We start from the raw sequence: 21831 nt of genomic DNA, 5'->3' as shown, positions 1-21831 counted from the left end.
AGCACTAAATTACAGAAAATAATAAAGAAATTACAAGATTTTTAAACTAATTACACCTAATCTAATTCCCCTAACAAAATAAAAAAGCCCCCCCCAAAATAAAAAAAGCCCTACCCTACACTAAATTACAAATAGCCCTTAAAAAGGCCTTTTGCTGGGTACTGCCCCAAAGTAATCAGCTCTTTTACCTGTAAATTCTTTTTACAAATCCCCCCCCCAACATTAAAACCCACCACCCACACAACCAACCCTACTCTAAAACCCACCCAATACCCCCTTAAAAAAACCTAACACTAACCCCTTGAAGATCACCTTACCGGGAGAAGTCTTCATCCAACCGGGCCGAAGTGGTCCTCCAGACGAGCAGAAGTCTTCATGCAGATGGCATCTTCTATCTTCATCCATCCGGCGCGAAGCAGGTCCATCTTCAAGACATCCGACGCAGAGCATCCTCTTCATCTGACGGCTCTTCTGGAATTAAGGTTCCTTTAAATTACGCCATCCAAGATGGCGTCCCTTCAATTCCGATTTGCTGATAGAATTCTATCAGCCAATCTGAATTAAGGTAGAAAAAATCCTATTGGCTGAGGCAATCAGCCAATAGGATTGAGCTCGCATTCTATTGGCTGATTGTAACAGCCAATAGAATGCCAGCTCAATCCTATTGGCTGATTGCATCAGCCAATAGGATTGAACTTCAATCCTATTGGCTGATTGCAACAGCCAATAGGATTTTTTCTACCTTAATTCCGATTGGCTGATAGAATTCTATCATACGGGTGGTGAGAATCCATGATCCTACAACACAGCAGAACTATTCAGCGCTAGGATCTGATATCCCACCCAATACAATGCAATATATTGATATTTGATATACCCAATAAATAGTGATGATAATAGGTTTTCACAAATATATATATATATATATGCGGCAAAGTCCTCCACAAACCAGTGGATATACTCAAAGTTAAAGTTGTGCCAAAGAAAGTACCTTTAATTTTCAAATAAAGTGGAATGTTGCTTTTACTCCAGGTACTGTTAGCTTCCAATGTCTTTTTGTTGATATCTTTCTCTTTGCTGCTCCTTTAAATCCCTTTTTTCTCAAGGGATTATGGGATCCAGGATCCAAACGTATTACCAAGAAAATAAAGTGCGAAAAGAGAAGATTCAAGTGTAATTATTAAACACCATAAAAAGCGCAATAAGTGTGTGTCTACTCACCAGAGTTATATAGTAAAATGTCTTTATTTGGTACACAAATGATAAAAACAAATCTGCATCCGTACATAGCACCCGGCAAACAAACAGCTGATGGCTGGAAGATCTTGTATGGCAGGATACAACCTGCGGCGGGGTATCCGGATTCACCGCCCTCAGTCAACTTTGTTCCTGGTGCTCCTGACGAATATGTGAACCCCAACGCGTTTCCCCCTGTACTCGCAGGGCTTTATCAAGGGGATATTGTCCAGATAGTACTGATGTCTGGTTATTGGTTGTTTTGCAAATTTATACCCGTATGTGTCAAATCCGCCCCCCTCACACAGGTGCCCGGTCTTATCTTTGTTTCATGATTGGTTAGCATAGAAAACAGTAATAACAAATACATTCCTCTATAGTTACAATCAATTATTACATTCCATTAAAAAGAACATGTTAAAATTGATTCATATTTTTAAGACACAAATATAAAAACAAATATAAAAACCACCATACCATGTTTCTCTAAAATTTCTCGTAAATTATTATAAAAATGCCCTATAATTCGTACTACCACCAATATCTCTAGAAAATTTCATATTACCGTTCTTAAAAATTGATTGTAAGAGTTACTTATAAAAAATACGATAAAAAAGCCACAATGCTGGTGTTTGTTTAGCTTTACGAGTGTCCCCGCCTCCTGGAGGGCTTGACACTCAAAACTCAACACCAGATTGGTGTTTTGTTCTTGTGGATATAATAGGCAAATAACTATGCTAGCCTCGTGATGAGCGATGTGACTCTGCTTGATATATAAACACAGACTTCACTCCTGTTTATACTTATTACACCTTCCAAAAACCTTAACATATAGACAGGTATTTAACTCTTAGCATTTAAGCAAACTGGGAGCTAATGTGTATTAATTTTTCATAATAAGTCTATATTGCGGTTGTTATCATCTGTTTACTAAAAGCTTATAAACCTATACCTATTAACCTATAATTGATCTTTGTAAAAATTATTAAAAATTTAGAGAGAGATTCAATTCATATACTTCCAAGGGGCTGATATAAAATTTCCTAGTGATAAACAACTAGATATACATTAGATTCTTACGGCTTCTAAAGTCTAATGCATTAACTGACCCTAATTAAAATTGATTCCAAACTTTTTTTTTTTTTTTAAATATTATTAAAAAATTAGATCCTAAAAATTCAAAATCAAAAGTTAGTTCCCACATTGGAAGAATATATAACTAATACATACTGTCTTTTACATATAAGCGGCCACGTCGATATCAATGTTGAGACCCAGAGGGTGTAAAGTCTTTAATTTATATATCCAGTAGGTTTCAAGTTTTCTCAACTCCAATAATCTATTATGTTTGGTTGGCGGAATCCACCCAATTACTTGTATTTTAAGAGAGGCAGGGTCGCTATTGTGGTAATCAAAAAAGTGTTTTGCCACATTATGTTTGAGTAATTTTTCCTTTATGTTATATATATGTTCATAGGCTCTACGTCTTATTTGGTGTTTTGTGCGGCCTACATACATTAGGCCACACCCACATTGTAACAGATATACTACATATATTAATTCACAGTTACTTTTGAACTCAATTTCATGCTTATCTGTCCCACTTGAATTGCTAAAATATTTTGATTTATTTATGTGTGGACACATAGTGCACCTAGACTTAAAACACTGCATTGTTCCCTTCCAGGTGCTAAGCCAGGTTTTCTTAGGTTCATTTTTGTTATCTGTTTTACAACGTAACTTACTTGGGGCTAAAAAATTCTTGAGGCTCATACCCTTTCTATATGATATATTAGCCTTTTCTTGTAAGTGTGGTCCTAAAAGAGGGTCTGCCTTTAATATTGACCAATGTTTATTTATAATACTTTCTCCAACATAGGTGTGTCCGGTCCACGGCGTCATCCTTACTTGTGGGATATTCTCTTCCCCAACAGGAAATGGCAAAGAGCCCAGCAAAGCTGGTCACATGATCCCTCCTAGGCTCCGCCTACCCCAGTCATTCTCTTTGCCGTTGTACAGGCAACATCTCCACGGAGATGGCTTAGAGTTTTTTAGTGTTTAACTGTAGTTTTTATTATTCAATCAAGAGTTTGTTATTTTAAAATAGTGCTGGTATGTACTATTTACTCTGAAACAGAAAAGAGATGAAGATTTCTGTTTGTAAGAGGAAAATGATTTTAGCAACCGTTACTAAAATCCATGGCTGTTCCACACAGGACTGTTGAGAGGAATTAACTTCAGTTGGGGGAACAGTGAGCAGTCTTTTGCTGCTTGAGGTATGACACATTCTAACAAGACGATGTAATGCTGGAAGCTGTCATTTTCCCTATGGGATCCGGTAAGCCATGTTTATTCAGAAAGTAAATAAGGGCTTCACAAGGGCTTATTATGACTGTAGACTTTTTCTGGGCTAAATCGATTCATATATTACACATATTTAGCCTTGAGGAATCATTTAATATGGGTATTTTGGTAAAATAATATCGGCAGGCACTGTTTTAGACACCTTATTCTTTAGGGGCTTTCCCTAATCATAGGCAGAGCCTCATTTTCGCGCCGGTATTGCGCACTTGTTTTTGAGAGGCATGACATGCAGTCGCATGTGTGAGGAGCTCTGATACATAGAAAAGACTTTCTGAAGGCATCATTTGGTATCGTATTCCCCTTTGGGCTTGGTTGGGTCTCAGCAAAGCAGATACCAGGGACTGTAAAGGGGTTAAAGTTAAAAACGGCTCCGGTTCCGTTGTTTTAAGGGTTAAAGCTTCCAAATTTGGTGTGCAATACTTTTAAGGCTTTAAGACACTGTGGTGAAATTTTGGTGAATTTTGAACAATTCCTTCATACTTTTTCGCAATTGCAGTAATAAAGTGTGTTCAGTTTAAAATTTAAAGTGACGGTAACGGTTTTATTTTAAAACGTTTTTTGTACTTTGTTATCAAGTTTATGCCTGTTTAACATGTCTGAACTACCAGATAGACTGTGTTCTGAATGTGGGGAAGCCAGGGTTCCTTCTCATTTAAATAAATGTGATTTATGTGACACTGAAAATGATGCCCAAGATGATTCCTCAAGTGAGGGGAGTAAGCATGGTACTGCATCATTCCCTCCTTCGTCTACACGAGTCTTGCCCGCTCAGGAGGCCCCTAGTACATCTAGCGCGCCAATACTCCTTACTATGCAACAATTAACGGCTGTAATGGATATTCTATCAAAAACATTTTAGCCAAAATGCCCACTTATCAGCGTAAGCGCGACTGCTCTGTTTTAGATACTGAAGAGCATGAGGACGCTGATGATAATGGTTCTGAAATGCCCCTACACCAGTCTGAGGGGGCCAGGGAGGTTTTATCTGAGGGAGAAATTTCAGATTCAGGGAAAATTTCTCAACAAGCTGAACCCGATGTGATTACATTTAAATTTAAGTTGGAACATCTCCGCGCTCTGCTTAAGGAGGTATTATCCACTCTGGATGATTGTGAGAATTTGATCATCCCAGAGAAACTATGTAAAATGGACAAGTTCCTAGAGGTCCCGGGGCTCCCAGAAGCTTTTCCTATACCCAAGCGGGTGGCGGACATTGTAAATAAAGAATGGGAAAGGCCCGGTATACCTTTCGTCCCTCCCCCCATATTTAAAAAATTGTTTCCTATGGTCGACCCCAGAAAGGACTTATGGCAGACAGTCCCCAAGGTCGAGGGAGCGGTTTCTACTTTAAACAAACGCACCACTATACCCATAGAAGATAGTTGTGCTTTCAAAGATCCTATGGATAAAAAATTAGAAGGTTTGCTTAAAAAGATGTTTGTTCAGCAAGGTTACCTTCTACAACCAATTTCATGCATTGTCCCTGTCACTACAGCCGCGTGTTTCTGGTTCGATGAACTAGTTAAGGCGATCGATAGTGATTCTCCTCCTTATGAGGAGATTATGGACAGAATCCGTGCTCTCAAATTGGCTAATTCTTTCACCCTAGACGCCACTTTGCAATTGGCTAGGTTAGCGGCGAAAAATTCTGGGTTTGCTATTGTGGCGCGCAGAGCGCTTTGGTTGAAATCTTGGTCAGCGGATGCGTCTTCCAAGAACAAACTACTTAACATTCCTTTCAAGGGGAAAACGCTGTTTGGCCCTGACTTGAAAGAGATTATCTCTGATATCACTGGGGGTAAGGGCCACGCCCTTCCTCAGGATAGGTCTTTCAAGGCCAAAAATAAACCTAATTTTCGTCCCTTTCGTAGAAACGGACCAGCCCCAAGTGCTACGTCCTCTAAGCAAGAGGGTAATACTTCTCAAGCCAAGCCAGCCTGGAGACCAATGCAAGGCTGGAACAAGGGAAAGCAGGCCAAGAAACCTGCCACTGCTACCAAGACAGCATGAAATGTTGGCCCCCGATCTGGGACCGGATCTGGTGGGGGGCAGACTCTCTCTCTTCGCTCAGGCTTGGGCAAGAGATGTTCTGGATCCTTGGGCACTAGAAATAGTCTCCCAAGGTTATCTTCTGGAATTCAAGGGGCTTCCCCCAAGGGGGAGGTTCCACAGGTCTCAATTGTCTTCAGACCACATAAAAAGACAGGCATTCTTACATTGTGTAGAAGACCTGCTAAAAATGGGAGTGATTCATCCTGTTCCATTAGGAGCACAAGGGATGGGGTTCTACTCCAATCTGTTCATAGTTCCCAAAAAAGAGGGAACGTTCAGACCAATCTTAGATCTCAAGATCTTAAACAAGTTTCTCAAGGTTCCATCGTTCAAGATGGAAACCATTCGAACAATTCTTCCTTCCATCCAGGAAGGTCAATTCATGACCACGGTGGATTTAAAGGATGCGTATCTACATATTCCTATCCACAAGGAACATCATCGGTTCCTAAGGTTCGCATTCCTGGACAAGCATTACCAGTTCGTGGCGCTTCCTTTCGGATTAGCCACTGCTCCAAGGATTTTCACAAAGGTACTAGGGTCCCTTCTAGCGGTGCTAAGACCAAGGGGCATTGCAGTAGTACCTTACTTGGACGACATTCTGATTCAAGCGTCGTCCCTTCCTCAAGCGAAGGCTCACACGGACATAGTCCTGGCCTTTCTCAGATCTCACGGATGGAAAGTGAACGTGGAAAAGAGTTCTCTATCTCCGTCGACAAGGGTTCCCTTCTTGGGAACAATAATAGACTCCTTAGAAATGAGGATTTTTCTGACAGAGGCCAGAAAAACAAAACTTCTAAACTCTTGTCGGACACTTCATTCCGTTCCTCTTACTTCCATAGCGCAGTGCATGGAAGTAATAGGTTTGATGGTAGCGGCAATGGACATAGTTCCTTTTGCGCGCATTCATCTAAGACCATTACAACTGTGCATGCTCAGTCAGTGGAATGGGGACTATACAGACTTGTCTCCGAAGGTACAAGTAAATCAGAGGACCAGAGACTCACTCCGTTGGTGGCTGTCCCTGGACAACCTGTCACAAGGGATGACCTTCCGCAGACCAGAGTGGGTCATTGTCACGACCGACGCCAGTCTGATGGGCTGGGGCGCGGTCTGGGGATCCCTGAAAGCTCAGGGTCTTTGGTCTCGGGAAGAATCTCTTCTACCGATAAATATTCTGGAACTGAGAGCGATATTCAATGCTCTCAAGGCTTGGCCTCAGCTAGCGAAGGCCAAGTTCATACGGTTTCAATCAGACAACATGACGACTGTTGCGTACATCAACCATCAGGGGGGAACAAGGAGTTCCCTGGCGATGGAAGAAGTGACCAAAATCATTCAATGGGCGGAGACTCGCTCCTGCCACCTGTCTGCAATCCACATCCCAGGAGTGGAAAATTGGGAAGCGATTTTCTGAGTCGTCAGACATTGCATCCGGGGGAGTGGGAACTCCATCCGGAAATCTTTGCCCAAATCACTCAACTGTGGGGCATTCCAGACATGGATCTGATGGCCTCTCGTCAGAACTTCAAGGTTCCTTGCTACGGGTCCAGATCCAGGGATCCCAAGGCGACTCTAGTAGATGCACTAGTAGCACCTTGGACCTTCAAACTAGCTTATGTATTCCCGCCGTTTCCTCTCATCCCCAGGCTGGTAGCCAGGATCCATCAGGAGAGGGCGTCGGTGATCTTGATAGCTCCTGCGTGGCCACGCAGGACTTGGTATGCAGATCTGGTGAATATGTCATCGGCTCCACCATGGAAGCTACCTTTGAGACGAGACCTTCTTGTTCAAGGTCCGTTCGAACATCCGAATCTGGTCTCACTCCAGCTGACTGCTTGGAGATTGAACGCTTGATTTTATCAAAAAGAGGGTTCTCAGATTCTGTTATTGATACTCTTGTTCAGGCCAGAAAGCCTGTAACTAGAAAAATTTACCACAAAATATGGAAAAAATATATCTGTTGGTGTGAATCTAAAGGATTCCCCTGGGACAAGGTAAAGATTCCTAAGATTCTATCCTTTCTCCAAGAAGGATTGGAGAAAGGATTATCTGCAAGTTCCTTGAAGGGACAGATTTCTGCCTTGTCTGTGTTACTTCACAAAAAGCTGGCAGCTGTGCCAGATGTTCAAGCCTTTGTTCAGGCTCTGGTTAGAATCAAGCCTGTTTACAAACCTTTGACTCCTCCTTGGAGTCTCAACTTAGTTCTTTCAGTTCTTCAGGGGGTTCCGTTTGAACCCTTACATTCTGTTGATATTAAGTTATTATCTTGGAAAGTTTTGTTTTTGGTTGCAATTTCTTCTGCCAGAAGAGTTTCAGAATTATCTGCTCTGCAGTGTTCTCCTCCTTATCTGGTGTTCCATGCAGATAAGGTGGTTTTACGTACTAAACCTGGTTTTCTTCCAAAAGTTGTTTCTAACAAAAACATTAACCAGGAGATAGTCGTGCCTTCTTTGTGTCCGAAACCAGTTTCGAAGAAGGAACGTTTGTTGCACAATTTGGATGTTGTTCGCGCTCTAAAATTCTATTTAGATGCTACAAAGGATTTTAGACAAACATCTTCCTTGTTTGTTGTTTATTCTGGTAAAAGGAGAGGTCAAAAAGCAACTTCTACCTCTCTCTCTTTTTGGATTAAAAGCATCATCAGATTGGCTTACGAGACTGCCGGACGGCAGCCTCCTGAAAGAATCACAGCTCATTCCACTAGGGCTGTGGCTTCCACATGGGCCTTCAAGAACGAGGCTTCTGTTGATCAGATATGTAGGGCAGCGACTTGGTCTTCACTGCACACTTTTACCAAATTTTACAAGTTTGATACTTTTGCTTCTTCTGAGGCTGTTTTTGGGAGAAAGGTTTTGCAAGCCGTGGTGCCTTCCATTTAGGTGACCTGATTTGCTCCCTCCCTTCATCCGTGTCCTAAAGCTTTGGTATTGGTTCCCACAAGTAAGGATGACGCCGTGGACCGGACACACCTATGTTGGAGAAAACAGAATTTATGTTTACCTGATAAATTACTTTCTCCAACGGTGTGTCCGGTCCACGGCCCGCCCTGGTTTTTTAATCAGGTCTGATAATTTATTTTCTTTAACTACAGTCACCACGGTATCATATGGTTTCTCCTATGCAAATATTCCTCCTTAACGTCGGTCGAATGACTGGGGTAGGCGGAGCCTAGGAGGGATCATGTGACCAGCTTTGCTGGGCTCTTTGCCATTTCCTGTTGGGGAAGAGAATATCCCACAAGTAAGGATGACGCCGTGGACCGGACACACCGTTGGAGAAAGTAATTTATCAGGTAAACATAAATTCTGTTTTTTATTGCCCCTGCTCCCTCATTGAATGTAGTTGTGAATCTTATACAATCATTCTTATGGATCTTTTTTGGGGGTCCAACCTTTTTCGGAAAAATTAATAATTTTCTATCCTTTGTACTGGCTTTTTTCCTTGCTTCCTTTATTTTATTTCTATCATACCCTTTAGCTATAAATTTACTCTCCAAAATGTCAGCTTCTTCTTCATAATTTTGTGTATATGTGCAATTTCTTCTTATCCTTAAAAACTGACTATATGGTACGTTATTAATCCAACACTTTATGTGTGCGCTGGTGGCTTCAATATATCCATTCCTTTCCGTTGGTTTTCTATAATTTTTGACACAAATAGTTTTCTCTTTCTTGGGATTTTCAGTACTAAAATGTAATAAATCTAAAAATTCTATTGATGTCTGCGAAGTTTGTTTTGTAAATTTTAAATTATATGTATTATTATTCATATAGGAAACAAACTCATCCATTCCTAGATTATCACCCTGCCATCCACGATCCATTACTCCTGGGAATTACTCTTCCCTACCACTAGGAGGAGGCAAAGATTCCCAAACCCCAAGAGCTCTATAAAACCCCTCCAACCTTATAGGTACCTCAGTCTTGTCTTTGCTGGAGGTGGTTGGGGGTGGTGCTGTGAGGGCATATGCACCAGTATTTAAACGCCATGCCTTCTCTGGGAGTCAACAGTACACACCATCTGAGCTTGTACTGGTGCACAAGCTCTCACAGCATATGTACTTATGCAGCAGAAAAAACAGCAATAACTTTTGCTAAAAACATTTTTGTCATTGCCAAAAATGCTTATTTTTAATAATGAAACCCATGTACATTTTAATTTTGACCTTTCTATCCCTTTAAGAAAAAGATTTATTTGATGAGGGCCTTACAATGAGTAAGTCTAGTTAAGGTGTTTGTTTACAGTATACCCAGAAATTCTGGAAGAGCAGAGATAGGGAAGCTTATATATGAAAAATTGTTCTAGTTGAATAACTTTAGCCTAGTAATAAACATAACTGTGCAAATTGAATGTTATTGATATTTCTGTTGGTTCATGTCTTATCTTACAATGCATTTATAATTCTGTTGTAGTACTTCTCCTATATTGCTTCTATTTGCTGAGATAGCTCACGTTTGAGTCCTAAGCAGTTTGCTAGTCTGAACCCCAATAGGCAGTTGTTTACTTGGGATCTTTAGGGTTAAGATTATGCAGTTAAGCTTGTTAGACTCTACTCCAAGTGACTAATATTTCTATTTGCCCAAGCAGGCAAATCAAATTGTTTCACTTTCAATACCATCTATGTGCTGATAACACCCAAATCTATCTTTCATCCCTCAAAATATCTCTTTCTGCCCTATTTCAAACAGATCATCTGCCTCTGGATGGTTTACCAGTAAAGTCAGAGCTAGTCCTGATCTCTATCCCTTGGAAATACAATTATTGTTGTTGCTTTTCATCAACCTCTCAGGTCCACTGTTTTAAAGACTTACTTGACTCTACTTTCTATCACTTTCTATCCACTTAATCCTACCACAGCGATCTGTGAAACATCTTTACAATCCACTCCTTCCTTCCCCTCTTCAATTCATTTAAATGCCACCATCAGAATCCTCCATCTCACCCATCATTCTGTATTGACTGCTCCACTCTGCTAGTGTTCGCCATACCCAGCAGCATAAAATTCAAAATTCTCACTCTTCCCCTTAAAGTTTTAGTTTAAAATAGCCGTATTCCCTCTGTATTCATGACATATTCCTCTTCTACACTCACATCCTCCTGTGCTTACCAACAAAGTTTTCTTCATAAATGAAAAGAGTCCACAGCTGCATTCATTACTTTTGGGAATTTAGAACCTGGCCACCAGGAGGAGGCAAAGACACCTCAGCCAAAGGCTTAAATACTCCTCCCACTTCCCTCATCCCCCAGTCATTCTTTGCCTTTCGTCCCAGGAGCTTGGCAGAGAAGTGTCAGAAGTTTTCGATAGTCTCTTATGGAGGGTAGTACTCTTCAGCATGGGACTGGAGTTTTAAGTAGTCCTGTCAGCCTCCCAGTGAGAGAGCGGGTGAAAGTTAGAGTCCTGAGATGCAGGGAGAGTGTTTCTGCGAAACCATCCCGACTCATATTAACAGCTCCACAAGCAATCAGCGTTGACGAGTTTCGCTGCCTGCTTTCTTCTCTCAAATCCATGGCAGAGGCGACGCTACTATCTGTCACACTTGAAGGGCCGTGTTCCTGTTTCACGGCGTAGATTTCGGTATGATCGTTTTATGGATGTATTGTAATTTAAAAAGTTTATCCAAGAGGGACTACAACCTTTCGGGGATAACTTTAACATAGAGTCTCAGTGAGGCTGCTTTTTGTATCTAGGAATCAAGGGTTAATATCTCCTGAGGGGGATTATTGAACAGGGGGTTTATTATCATGTTTGTTATGTGATTCTGTCTGCTACTGTGTAGTGTTGCTTCGGCTCATGGCTATTTTGGAACATAACGGCCTATGTCTAGTGACGCTGCATTTTTTCGGTCGGGTGCGCTTTTTGCATGTACTGCACGGTTTACCTTGTGACCCCATTTCCAATTTCCTGACCGTGTGGCGACAGAGAAATCCTGGTCCGCTGGTGTCTGGTTCTCTGGAAGCGGCAGTGTCCCAGTTATGGAGTATTCTTGGAGACGGATGTTTCTGATTCAGACTCTACTTCTTGCGAAGAATTTAAATTGACCCGGGTGATACATGTCCATCAATTTTGTTCCGAATGCCGTTTTAGAGTGCTCTGTTTCTCGGAATCGGGGAATCGGGTGCTCACTGAGCCATCCGTCTCTAGGGATTCTAATTCTTGTGGATGGGCTGGCTGTTGCTCTGCTATTTAGTCCTCGGAGCATTCGAGGTACAGTAAGCCTTTTTGAGGTTTCTCCTTTCTCCACATTCAAGATTTGTGGGAAGGACTGGCGGCTCTTAGATAGCCTGCAACGTTATCTGCTGGTTAGTGGATAGTTAGCAATCTGTAGAATCCTATCTTCAGCTGCTTTCTACTTGCCCTGCAAGTATTTAAGTTTCAGAGTTATTTTTAGATGACTGCAGCGTGCAGTGTTTTTGCTTCAGATGTTGTTCGTCAGACCTATCTGAGCTGGCTGCACGAGATTTCGTTCTGAATATTTCGGTATTCTGAGCTAACTTTTTGCGACTTGGCTACCTTCGTCTTCAGTTGCTTTCTAGAGTGCGGTTGCACTGTGTTAGGGGAAGATCATCTCTCTGTTTTGACACTCCCGGCCTTATCCCGTGGTTTCTGTATTTCTGGGGTCTGGACGTTGCCTCCCCTTGTTTCTATAAGACTGGTTGGGTCTCTGTTAGCCTGACCCGGTGTCTTGGGTTTTTGCTCTGTGTTTTTATTTAGGACTCGTTGTGCCCTTTTAAAGTTTTTTTTCTGGCGTTCCTTTTGCTAGCTGGAGATCGACTGCTGGGGACGGTGTCTCTTGGAGGCTGTTGATTCAGTCGAGTCTTGTTCCTGCGGTCTCTAGCAAGGCTGTGGACTATCTGCGGATCAGTGCCCTTGGGACTTTTCCTTTTTTTCAAAGTTGTTCTCGGCTTCGGAGGAAGCAGGATTTTGTTGGGTAGTGGTTTTCAGGCCAGGTGCCCTAAAAATGGGCAGCCTCTTGTACCCTCCCGTTTTTGCATTCAGTGTCCTCTATAGCTTGGGTATTGCTTTCCCAAAAGTAATGATTGCAGCTGTGGACTCTTTCCATTTATGAAAGAGTCCACAGCTCCCCGCCTGTATTTTTTCTGTGGGGCATCTGTTATTTTTGTTCTTCTGGCACCTTTTCACCCTGATGTTTCTTCTACTGTTCCTTGTTCCTCTGCAGAATGACTGGGGGATGACGGAAGTGGGAGGCGTATTTAAACCTTTGGCTGGGGTGTCTTTGTCTCCATCTGGTGGCCAGGTTCTAAATTCCTAAAAGTAATAAATGCATCTGTGGACTCTTTCCATCTGAATAAAAGAAAATTATCAGGTAAGCATAATTTAAGTTTTTTGTGCTGTAACCAGCCTTTGGCACTTCCTTTTATTATTGTATTTGATTAAAGGTGTTCTGAAGACTCATTTTTCACCTGCTAATCATACAACCACTGAGAACCCCTTTTTTTATCTTTTCATACCCCTCCTGTGAACAAAATAAATAATCCAGTCCTGCATATCCTCAGATTATCGTCAGAGAAACAATTCCCTCATATTTTGTTTCTAACAACCTAATCACTACATAAATAGTAAGCTTCCTTGGGAGAAAGGGGGTTATTTTCCTTCTGTATCAGTGTTTATTTTTGTAACACAATGGAATACCTGCAGTAAATGTTTCCTTTTTAAAGGGACAAAGAAGTTAATATTAAACTTTAATTCTTCAGAGTGTTCAAATTTTAATTACTTCTATTATTACATTTACAAGCGTTATATTGGTATGCCTATCTATATATGCTCTCATGAAAAATAGCTAAGTTCCAAAAATAGAAGTAAATTGGAAAGTTGTCTGAATCATGAAAATTGATTTTTTACTTCCTTGTCTTACATATATATTCAGTGTTTTAAAGGGATATTAAGCACTTTGAGATTTTAATATAAATTGATAAATTGAATATATAAAATAACTTCTGCAATATACTTTCATTATTTATTTTGTCACTTTTTCCTGTAATTTTATTTTGAAATTGTGAGCTTTTCAGTTCCTGTTAGAAATGGAAGTGCAGCACGCTGTTGTATTACACACAGCCATTAGCTGCACACTGTAGAGACCTATTTTATAACTGTCCCTAATTGGCCACAACAGAGAAGGTAACCTAACAAATTGGCAGCTCCTATTGTTTTATAGACAATAAGGGCTAGATTACAAGTGGAGCACTAAATTATGCCCGTTTGCGGGCTCGCGATAATTAATCAGCCATTACAGATCTCTGGTTAATTTTATAAATCTGCCCAAAAATACTGTCTAGTGTAGTTTATTAAAAAATAAAGATTGAAGCATCTTTATTTTTTAAGAAAATAACTGCACTAGGCAGTATTTTGGGGTTAAAGTTGGTGGGAGTCGGGTGCACAGCTTTTTTTAAATAGAAAACTGCATGAAGCAGTTTTATGGGGTTAAATGTGGAAATAAAAAATGGCACTGAAAAGTGCCTTTACATTGCGGTCTATGGCAACTGTGTGTTCCCTGTAAATATATATGTATATGCTTATATACATATATATATATATGTGTGTTAATATGTGTATACAAATATTAACACATACAGTTGTGCTCATAAGTTTACTTACCCTGACAGAATGTATGATTTCTTGGCCATTTTTCAGAGAATATGAATGATAAAACAAAAACTTTTCTTTCACTCATGGTTAGTGTTTGGCTGAAGCCATTTATTATCAATAAACTGTGTTTACTCTTTTTAAATCATAATGACAACAGAAACTACCCAAATGACCCTGATCAAAAGTTTACATACCCTAGTGATTTTGGCCTGATAACATGCACACAAGTTGACACAAAGGGGTTTGAATGGCTATTAAAGGTAACCATCCTCACCTGTGATCTGTTTTCTTGTAATTAGTGTGTGTGTATAAAAGGTCAAAGAGTTTCTGGACTCCTGACAGACCCTTGCATCTTTCATCCAGTGCTGCAATGATGATTCTGGATTCTTCTGAGTCATGGGGAAAGCAAAACAATATTCAAAGGATCTGCAAGAAAAGGTTCTTGAACTGTATAAAACAGGAAAGGGATATAAAAAGATATCCAAGCAATTGAGAATGCAAATCAGCAGTGTTCAAACTCTAATAAAGAAGTGGAAAATGAGGGGTTCTGTTGAAACCAAACCACCGTCAGGTAGACCAACTAAAATTTCAGCCACAACTGCCAGGAAAATTGTTCGGGATGCAAAGACAAACCCACAAATAACTTCAGGTGAAATACAGGACATGTGATGTGGCTGTTTCAAATGCACAATAAGGAGGCACTTGAAGAAAGATGGGCTGCATGGTCGAGTCGCTAGAAGAAAGCCATTACTACGCAAATGCCACAAAGTATCCCGCTTACAATATGCCAAACAGCACAGAGACAAGCCTCAAACCTTCTGGCACAAAGTCATTTGGAGTGATGAGACCAAAATTGAGCTTTTTGACCACAAACATAAACGCTACATTTGGAGAGGAGTCAACAAGGCCTATGAAGAAAGGTACACCATTCCTACTGTGAAACACGGAGGTGGATCGCTGATGTTTTGGGGATGTGTGAGCTACAAAGGCACATGAAATTTGGTCAGAATTGATGGCAAGATGAATGCAGTATGTTATCAAACAGAACGCCTCACTTTCCACTTCTTGATTAGAGTTTGAACATTGTTGATTTGCATTCTCAATTCCTTGTATATCTCTTTATATCCCTTTCCTGTTTTATACAGTTCAACTACCTTTTCCCACAGATCCTTTGACAATTCTTTTTCTTTCCCCATGACTCAGAATCCAGAAACATCAGTGCAGCACTGGATGAAAGATGCAAGGGTCTGTCAGGAGTCCAGAAACTCATTGACCTTTTATACACACACACTAATTACAAGCAAACAGATTACAGATGAGGATGGTTACCTTTAATAGCCATTCAAACCCCTTTGTGTCAACTTGTGTGCATGTTATCAGGCCAAAATCACCAGGGTATGCAAACTTTTGATCAGGGTCATTTGGGTAGTTCCTGTTGTCATTATGATTTAAAAAAAGAGTAAACACAGTTGATAATAAATGGCTTCAGCCAAACACTAACCATGAGTGAAAGAAAAGTTTTTGTGTTATCATTCATCATCTCATATTCTCTTATGAGCACAACTGTACATATACTGTATATGTATATATTCATATAGATTCTTATATAAGTTTCCTGCGCTACATACCCCCTTCTCTGGCACTAAAGTTCTGATGCTGTGTATGACAGCATCAGAACACAATGCTTCCCAGCGACGTGAACTTGTAATACCAGCGCACATTAGCGTGCGCTGGTATTACAAAGTGGAACGCAAATATCGCTTTTATTAAAACAATATTTAGTGCTCCACTTGTGATCTGGCCCTAAAACTTTACACTTATTTTGTCATTATTTAAACAGCCAATGAAACTTAAAAAAACTACATCTACATGTTATTCTCAAATAAATCTTTTATTTGAACACATCATTCTATCTAGCATTTATTTAGTGTTTAATGTCCCTTAAGTCCATGTGCTCCTAACCCACTCACTGTCCTCTGTCTCTGTTAAGCATAACTACTTTTTAAACTTTAATAACAACTTTGTTTTCCAATCATATATATACAGTATATTGCTTCTACCTCTCTAACAGTACCTTTAGTGTATCCTTCTTTAATAAATAATCTGTCCTTTTACCACTCTGTTGAGACTCGCCAAGGCTCAGTTATACGTCCCTTGTCCTTTAGATCACATAGCATAAAGGTTGTATATACCAGATGAGACCATGGGGCATATGTATCAGTGTGCGAGCGGACATGATACGAAGTAGCGTATCACGTCCGCTGCACATCGCTATCGGCATTTATCATTGCACCAGCAGTTCTTGTGAACTGCTGGTGCAATGCCGCACCCCTGCAGATTCGCGGCCAATTGGCTGCTAGCAAGGGGCAAGGGGTGTCAATCAATTTGATCGGGTTGATTTCTGTCCGCCGCCTCAGTGCAGGCAGACAAGTTATGGAGTCTTTAGACCGCTGCTTCATGGAAACAAGGGGCCTCAAGCTCCTTACGGAGCTTGATAAATATGCCCCCATGGCCATGTTCCAATGTGACATAATTTGTCAGCACTATACATAGTAAATAATAATAATGCTGTAATTATGCACCTATTATTATCACAGCGCTGTGGGGCATGTTGGTGCTTCATTAATATGTGGTTATAATACTAATTCAGTAGCTAACAAGCTGCATTATTCATATGTTTTTATGTGTGAGGATTATCGGTGCCATCAAAAATTACTTTACGCATAAATGGGTGGGGGACAAATTTAGGGCAGAGGATAGTACAGTTAATGCTATGGGTCTATTTAATTCTATTCTAAAGATAGAAAATGTTGGTGATATAAATCCAGTTTTCTTTTTAAAGGTTTCTAAACCTGTGGCCATTGGAAGAGGAAACAAAGATAAAGATGTGACAGAGAAGGAAACCCCTCACTGGAATTGCAATAATAATCAGCCAATGAAGAGGAGGCAGCAACTAACCAAAAATAACGTAAGATATTTCATTATGTTCTCAGTTTGTTAGTTTTTGTGTGTGCTTGATGTGATCCTTTTATCTATATTTTAATTATTTTTGAAAATTGTTCTAATGTGAATAATGACTGAAGAAGTAAGGAACAATTAATACTTTCTTACTATATGTCTGCTAGTCATGCTAAATGGGACTAGAACTGTGCGTTGTTGAGCTCACTGGTAGAGAAGCATTTTCTAAACCAGATGAATTGTAGCATCGCAACATGGCACAGGGCTGTGTGCATCAGCATTATTGTTTTACATGGGCAATTATTTGGCCATGGTGCAAGTTTTGGCACTTTAGAATTAGTAATGGAAATGTATTTATCATTTTCTATTGAAAGCCTGTGCCAACAAGTCCAGATACACTGATGATTTTCTGCTATTATTACTAATAAACTGAATCTTTTATGTATCAGTTGTGTATAGTATGGGTGGTTTGTACAGGAACCTGTTACAATGCCACGTTAATGCATATTTTGTTTTCTATATCTATATATGAAGCCTGGGCTGTTTTCTGAGTGTTTGTTAAGGATGGTTCTTTTTGTTCTCTCCAAAGAGGTTGTAGTTTGGCTGTGTGCAAACTCAAGCCACCATAAACAACGCTTCTATTTCTAAATAAGTTCTGACTTGGCTATGTGTAAGCTGATTCCATCATAAAGTGGAAGTTGTATATAGGGGAAATGGTTGAGTCCCTAAGACTTCTGGAAGATTTCTAGCTATTCTAAGTGACATGAAACTATATATATTCTACAAGTGCAGATCATACAATTTTATTTCAAATGTGAAAAAACATAATTTGTGTAAGAACTTACCTGATAAATTCATTTCTTTCATATTGGCAAGAGTCCATGAGCTAGTGACATATGGGATATACAATCCTACCAGGAGGGGCAAAGTTTCCCAAACCTCAAAATGCCTATAAATACACCCCTCACCACACCCACAATTCAGTTTAACGAATAGCCAAGCAGTGGGGTGATAAAGAAAGGAGTAGAAAGCATCAACAAAGGAAATTTGGAAATAATTGTGCTTTATACAAAAAATCATAACCACCATAAAAAGGGTGGGCCTCATGGACTCTTGCCAATATGAAAGAAATGAATTTATCAGGTAAGTTCTTACATAAATTATGTTTTCTTTCATGTAATTGGCAAGAGTCCATGAGCTAGTGACATATGGGATATCAATACCCAAGATGTGGAGTCTTCCACTCAAGAGTCACTAGAGAGGGAGGGAATAAAATAAAAACAGCCATATTACGCTGAAAAAATAATCCACAACCCAAAAAATAAGTTATTTTCACTTTGAAAAGAGAAAAACTTAAATCAAAAGCAGAAGAATCAAACTGAAACAGCTGCCTGAAGAACTTTTCTACCAAAAACTGCTTCCGAAGAAGCAAATACATCAAAATGGTAGAATTTAGTAAATGTATGCAAAGAGGACCAAGTGGCAGCTTTGCAAATCTGATCGACTGAAGCTTCATTTTTAAAAGCCCATGAAGTAGAGACTGATCTAGTAGAATGAGCTGTAATTCTCTGAGGCGGGGTTTGACCCGACTCCAAATAAGCTTGATGAATCAAAAGTTTCAACCAAGAAGCCAAGGAAACAGCAGAAGCTTTCTGACCTTTCCTAGGACCAGAAAATAAAACAAATAGACTAGAAGTCTTCCTGAAAATTTTAGTAGCTTCCACATAATATTTCAAAGCTCTTACCACATCCAAAGAATGTAAGGATCTCTCCAAAGAATTTTTAGGATTAGGACATAAAGAAGGGACAACAATTTCTCTACTAATGTTGTTAGAATTCACAACCTTAGATAAAAATTGAAAAGAAGTCCGCAAAACTGCCTTATCCTGATGAAAAATCAGAAAAGGAGACTCACAAGAAAGAGCAGATAGCTCAGAAACTCTTCTAGCAATAGAGATAGCCAAAAGGAACAACACTTTCCAGGAAAGTAGTTTAATGTCCAAAGAATGCATAGGTTCAAATGGAGGAGCCTGTAAAGCCCTCAGAACCAAATTAAGACTCCAAGGAGGAGAAATTGACTTAATGACAGGCTTAATACGAACTAAAGCCTGTACAAAACAGTGTATATCAGGAAGTATAGCAATTTTTCTGTGAAATAAAACAGAAAGAGCGGAGATTTGTCCTTTCAAGGAACTTGCAGACAAACCCTTATCCAGACCATCCTGAAGAAACTGCAAAATTCTAGGAATTCTAAAAGAATGCCAGGAAAATTTATGAGAAGAACACCATGAAATGTAAGCCTTCCAAACTCTATAATAAATCTTCCTAGAGACAGATTTACGAGCTTGTAACATAGTATTAATGTAATGAGCTGATTGTGGTTGTGGATCTCAACTGCGGAAAATATATGATTGTATGCCTTACTTTAAGATACAATGAGGAAGTTACATTGTATCTGTCTGTATGGCAGCTGAAAGTTACTATTTGATTTAAATTCCTGATCAGTATTTCTGAATCAGGTTGCACAGCAGTTGTTAACCAAACGCACCGTGGATGGGATACACTTTTCCTGATAGTCACTGAGCACACAGGAGGAGCGTTAGGTCAGTACAGATGCAGCAGGCTGTTAGTCAATTGAAGTGTGATACACGCTGATAGCTGTGCTGTTTGTGAGAGCTGACAGGCAGATGGGTGGAGCAGGTATTAAGTGCTGTGCTGTAGCGTTACTCACAAAAGTTCAGTCTGAAGTTTATCACGCTACTCCTGAAGCGTGTGAAGAGGAATATGAGGAGGTATCCTGTGAGTGTCGTCCAATGTAAGTTAAGCGTCTGTACAAAGTTATAAAGTTCACAACTTATATAGGATGAGACTGCAGTTGCGGTTTGGAAAACACTTGATCTGCCAGAGGCAATTAAGCAGGAAAATAATGCAGCAGCGGTGTTTGTTAATCCAAATTAGGAAATGTTCAGACTTAGCATATAAGTCTCTTTCAGTTGCTCTAGTAGGCTCCGTATTAGAAAAGGTTTAAATACCTTCAGATAGTTAGACTTGAGCATAGAGAGGTAAATCCCTGCAGCAGGTCTGTGAAGCTGTATGCTAAACTGGAAACAATACTGAAGCAGGGAGGGAGGCGTGTCCAGGCTTTAAATAACCTTGCTAGGTGTGAGCACAGGTAAAAATTAAAGGGACAGAAAGGAATAAGGAAATCCATGACATACTCCCCACCTCAGGGTAGGTGCCCCGCAGCTACGAATCTAGGTCGTTCTGGATTCCTCCTGTGAAACAGGGATACCAATTTGGGAGCATGAACATTCGAGGAAGGTTCCCAAGAGTCATTCTCCTCAGAGAATCCCTTCCAACGGATTAAGTATTGAAGAGTTCCACGGTAAATACGGGAGTCCAGGATGGCATCAACTTCGTATTCCGTGTCCGAATCCTGTAAGATGAGAGGAGGAATCTGGCTGGCCACCTGTCTAGTTTCGCAATGAGGTTTTAACAAAGAGACATGGAAGGTGGGATGAAGTCGAAAAGTAGAAGGCAGATCCAAGGTAACAGCATTTTGGTTCACAATCTTTGTGATAGGATAAGGACCAATGAAGACAGCACTAAGTTTCTTGCTGGGGGTTTTCAGTTTTATATTCTTGGTCGACAGCCAGACCAGATCACCTATTTTATAGGAAGGTGGTTGACGTCTTCGGAGGTTATAGTAACGTCTCTGATGAGCCTGAGCATCAGCTATATGCCTCTTGAGTTCTATGAAAAGATCCTGGAGATCCTTAGTGAGGTCATCAACCTTGGGACAGTTTGAATCTGTCCGAGGGTGAAGTTGGAAGGAAGGGTGAAAAGCATAATTCGCAAAAAATGGTGTCTTGGAAGTAGTGGAACTTGTAGAATTGTATGCATATTCAGCCATAGCAAGGGTATTAGCCCACTGGTCTTGGTGGTTGGAACAATATGAACGAATATACTGTTCGAGCCATTGGTTTATTCTCTCTGTTTGGCCATTTGATTGGGGGTGAAATGAGGAGGAGAATCGGAGTTCTACTTGCATAGTGTCACATAATTTTTTCCAGAAACGAGAGGTGAATTGACTACCTCTATCAGTTACAATGGAATCTGGGAGACCGTGTAATTTGACGATGTTATTCAAGAAAAGAACTGCAAGTTCTGATGAAGTTGGGAGCTTATGATATGGGAGGAAATGGGCCATCTTGGTAAGATGATCAACAACAACAAGTATGGTATTGTAACCAAGTGACAATGGAAGTTCGACGATGAAATCCATTCCTATGGTTTGCCACGGTCGGTCAGGTATCTGTAATGGTAAGAGTAATCCGAAAGGAGGTCTTTTTTCAGTCTTGGAAACTGTACATATGTGGCAAGATTGAACATATCTTTGCACAGAAGTTCTGATAGCAGGCCACCAGTACGTACGTGAAAGAAGATCAAAGGTTTTGTGGATTCCAAGATGTCCTGCCATCGGTGAGTCATGATGTTCTTTTAACAAATTGTCTCGAAGGGAAGGTGGTACATAAAGACGTCCTTGGTGGTAATAGAGACCATCTTGTCCCAGTGTGAGTTTAAGCTTAGTGATGGAAGTATCTTTCTGTTGT

General features: G+C 40.2%; 1 protein-coding gene across 2 annotated transcripts in view; it reads left to right on the top strand.

The window, feature by feature from the left end:
- USP45 (ubiquitin specific peptidase 45) overlaps nt 1-21831 on the top strand; it is an 879557-nt gene that overhangs the window by 623265 nt on the left and 234461 nt on the right. For both annotated transcript variants that reach the window (XM_053710569.1, XM_053710568.1), the window contains exon 13: nt 17103-17228. In XM_053710569.1, the coding sequence (XP_053566544.1) occupies nt 17103-17228 (126 nt within the window). The remainder of the gene's footprint in view (nt 1-17102; nt 17229-21831) is intronic.

The sequence above is a fragment of the Bombina bombina genome, chromosome 4, assembly GCF_027579735.1.
Source record: "Bombina bombina isolate aBomBom1 chromosome 4, aBomBom1.pri, whole genome shotgun sequence".
NCBI lineage: Eukaryota > Metazoa > Chordata > Amphibia > Anura > Bombinatoridae > Bombina > Bombina bombina.
Note: the sequence above shows the minus strand (reverse complement) of the source record. Positions and strands in the feature narration are given on the sequence as shown.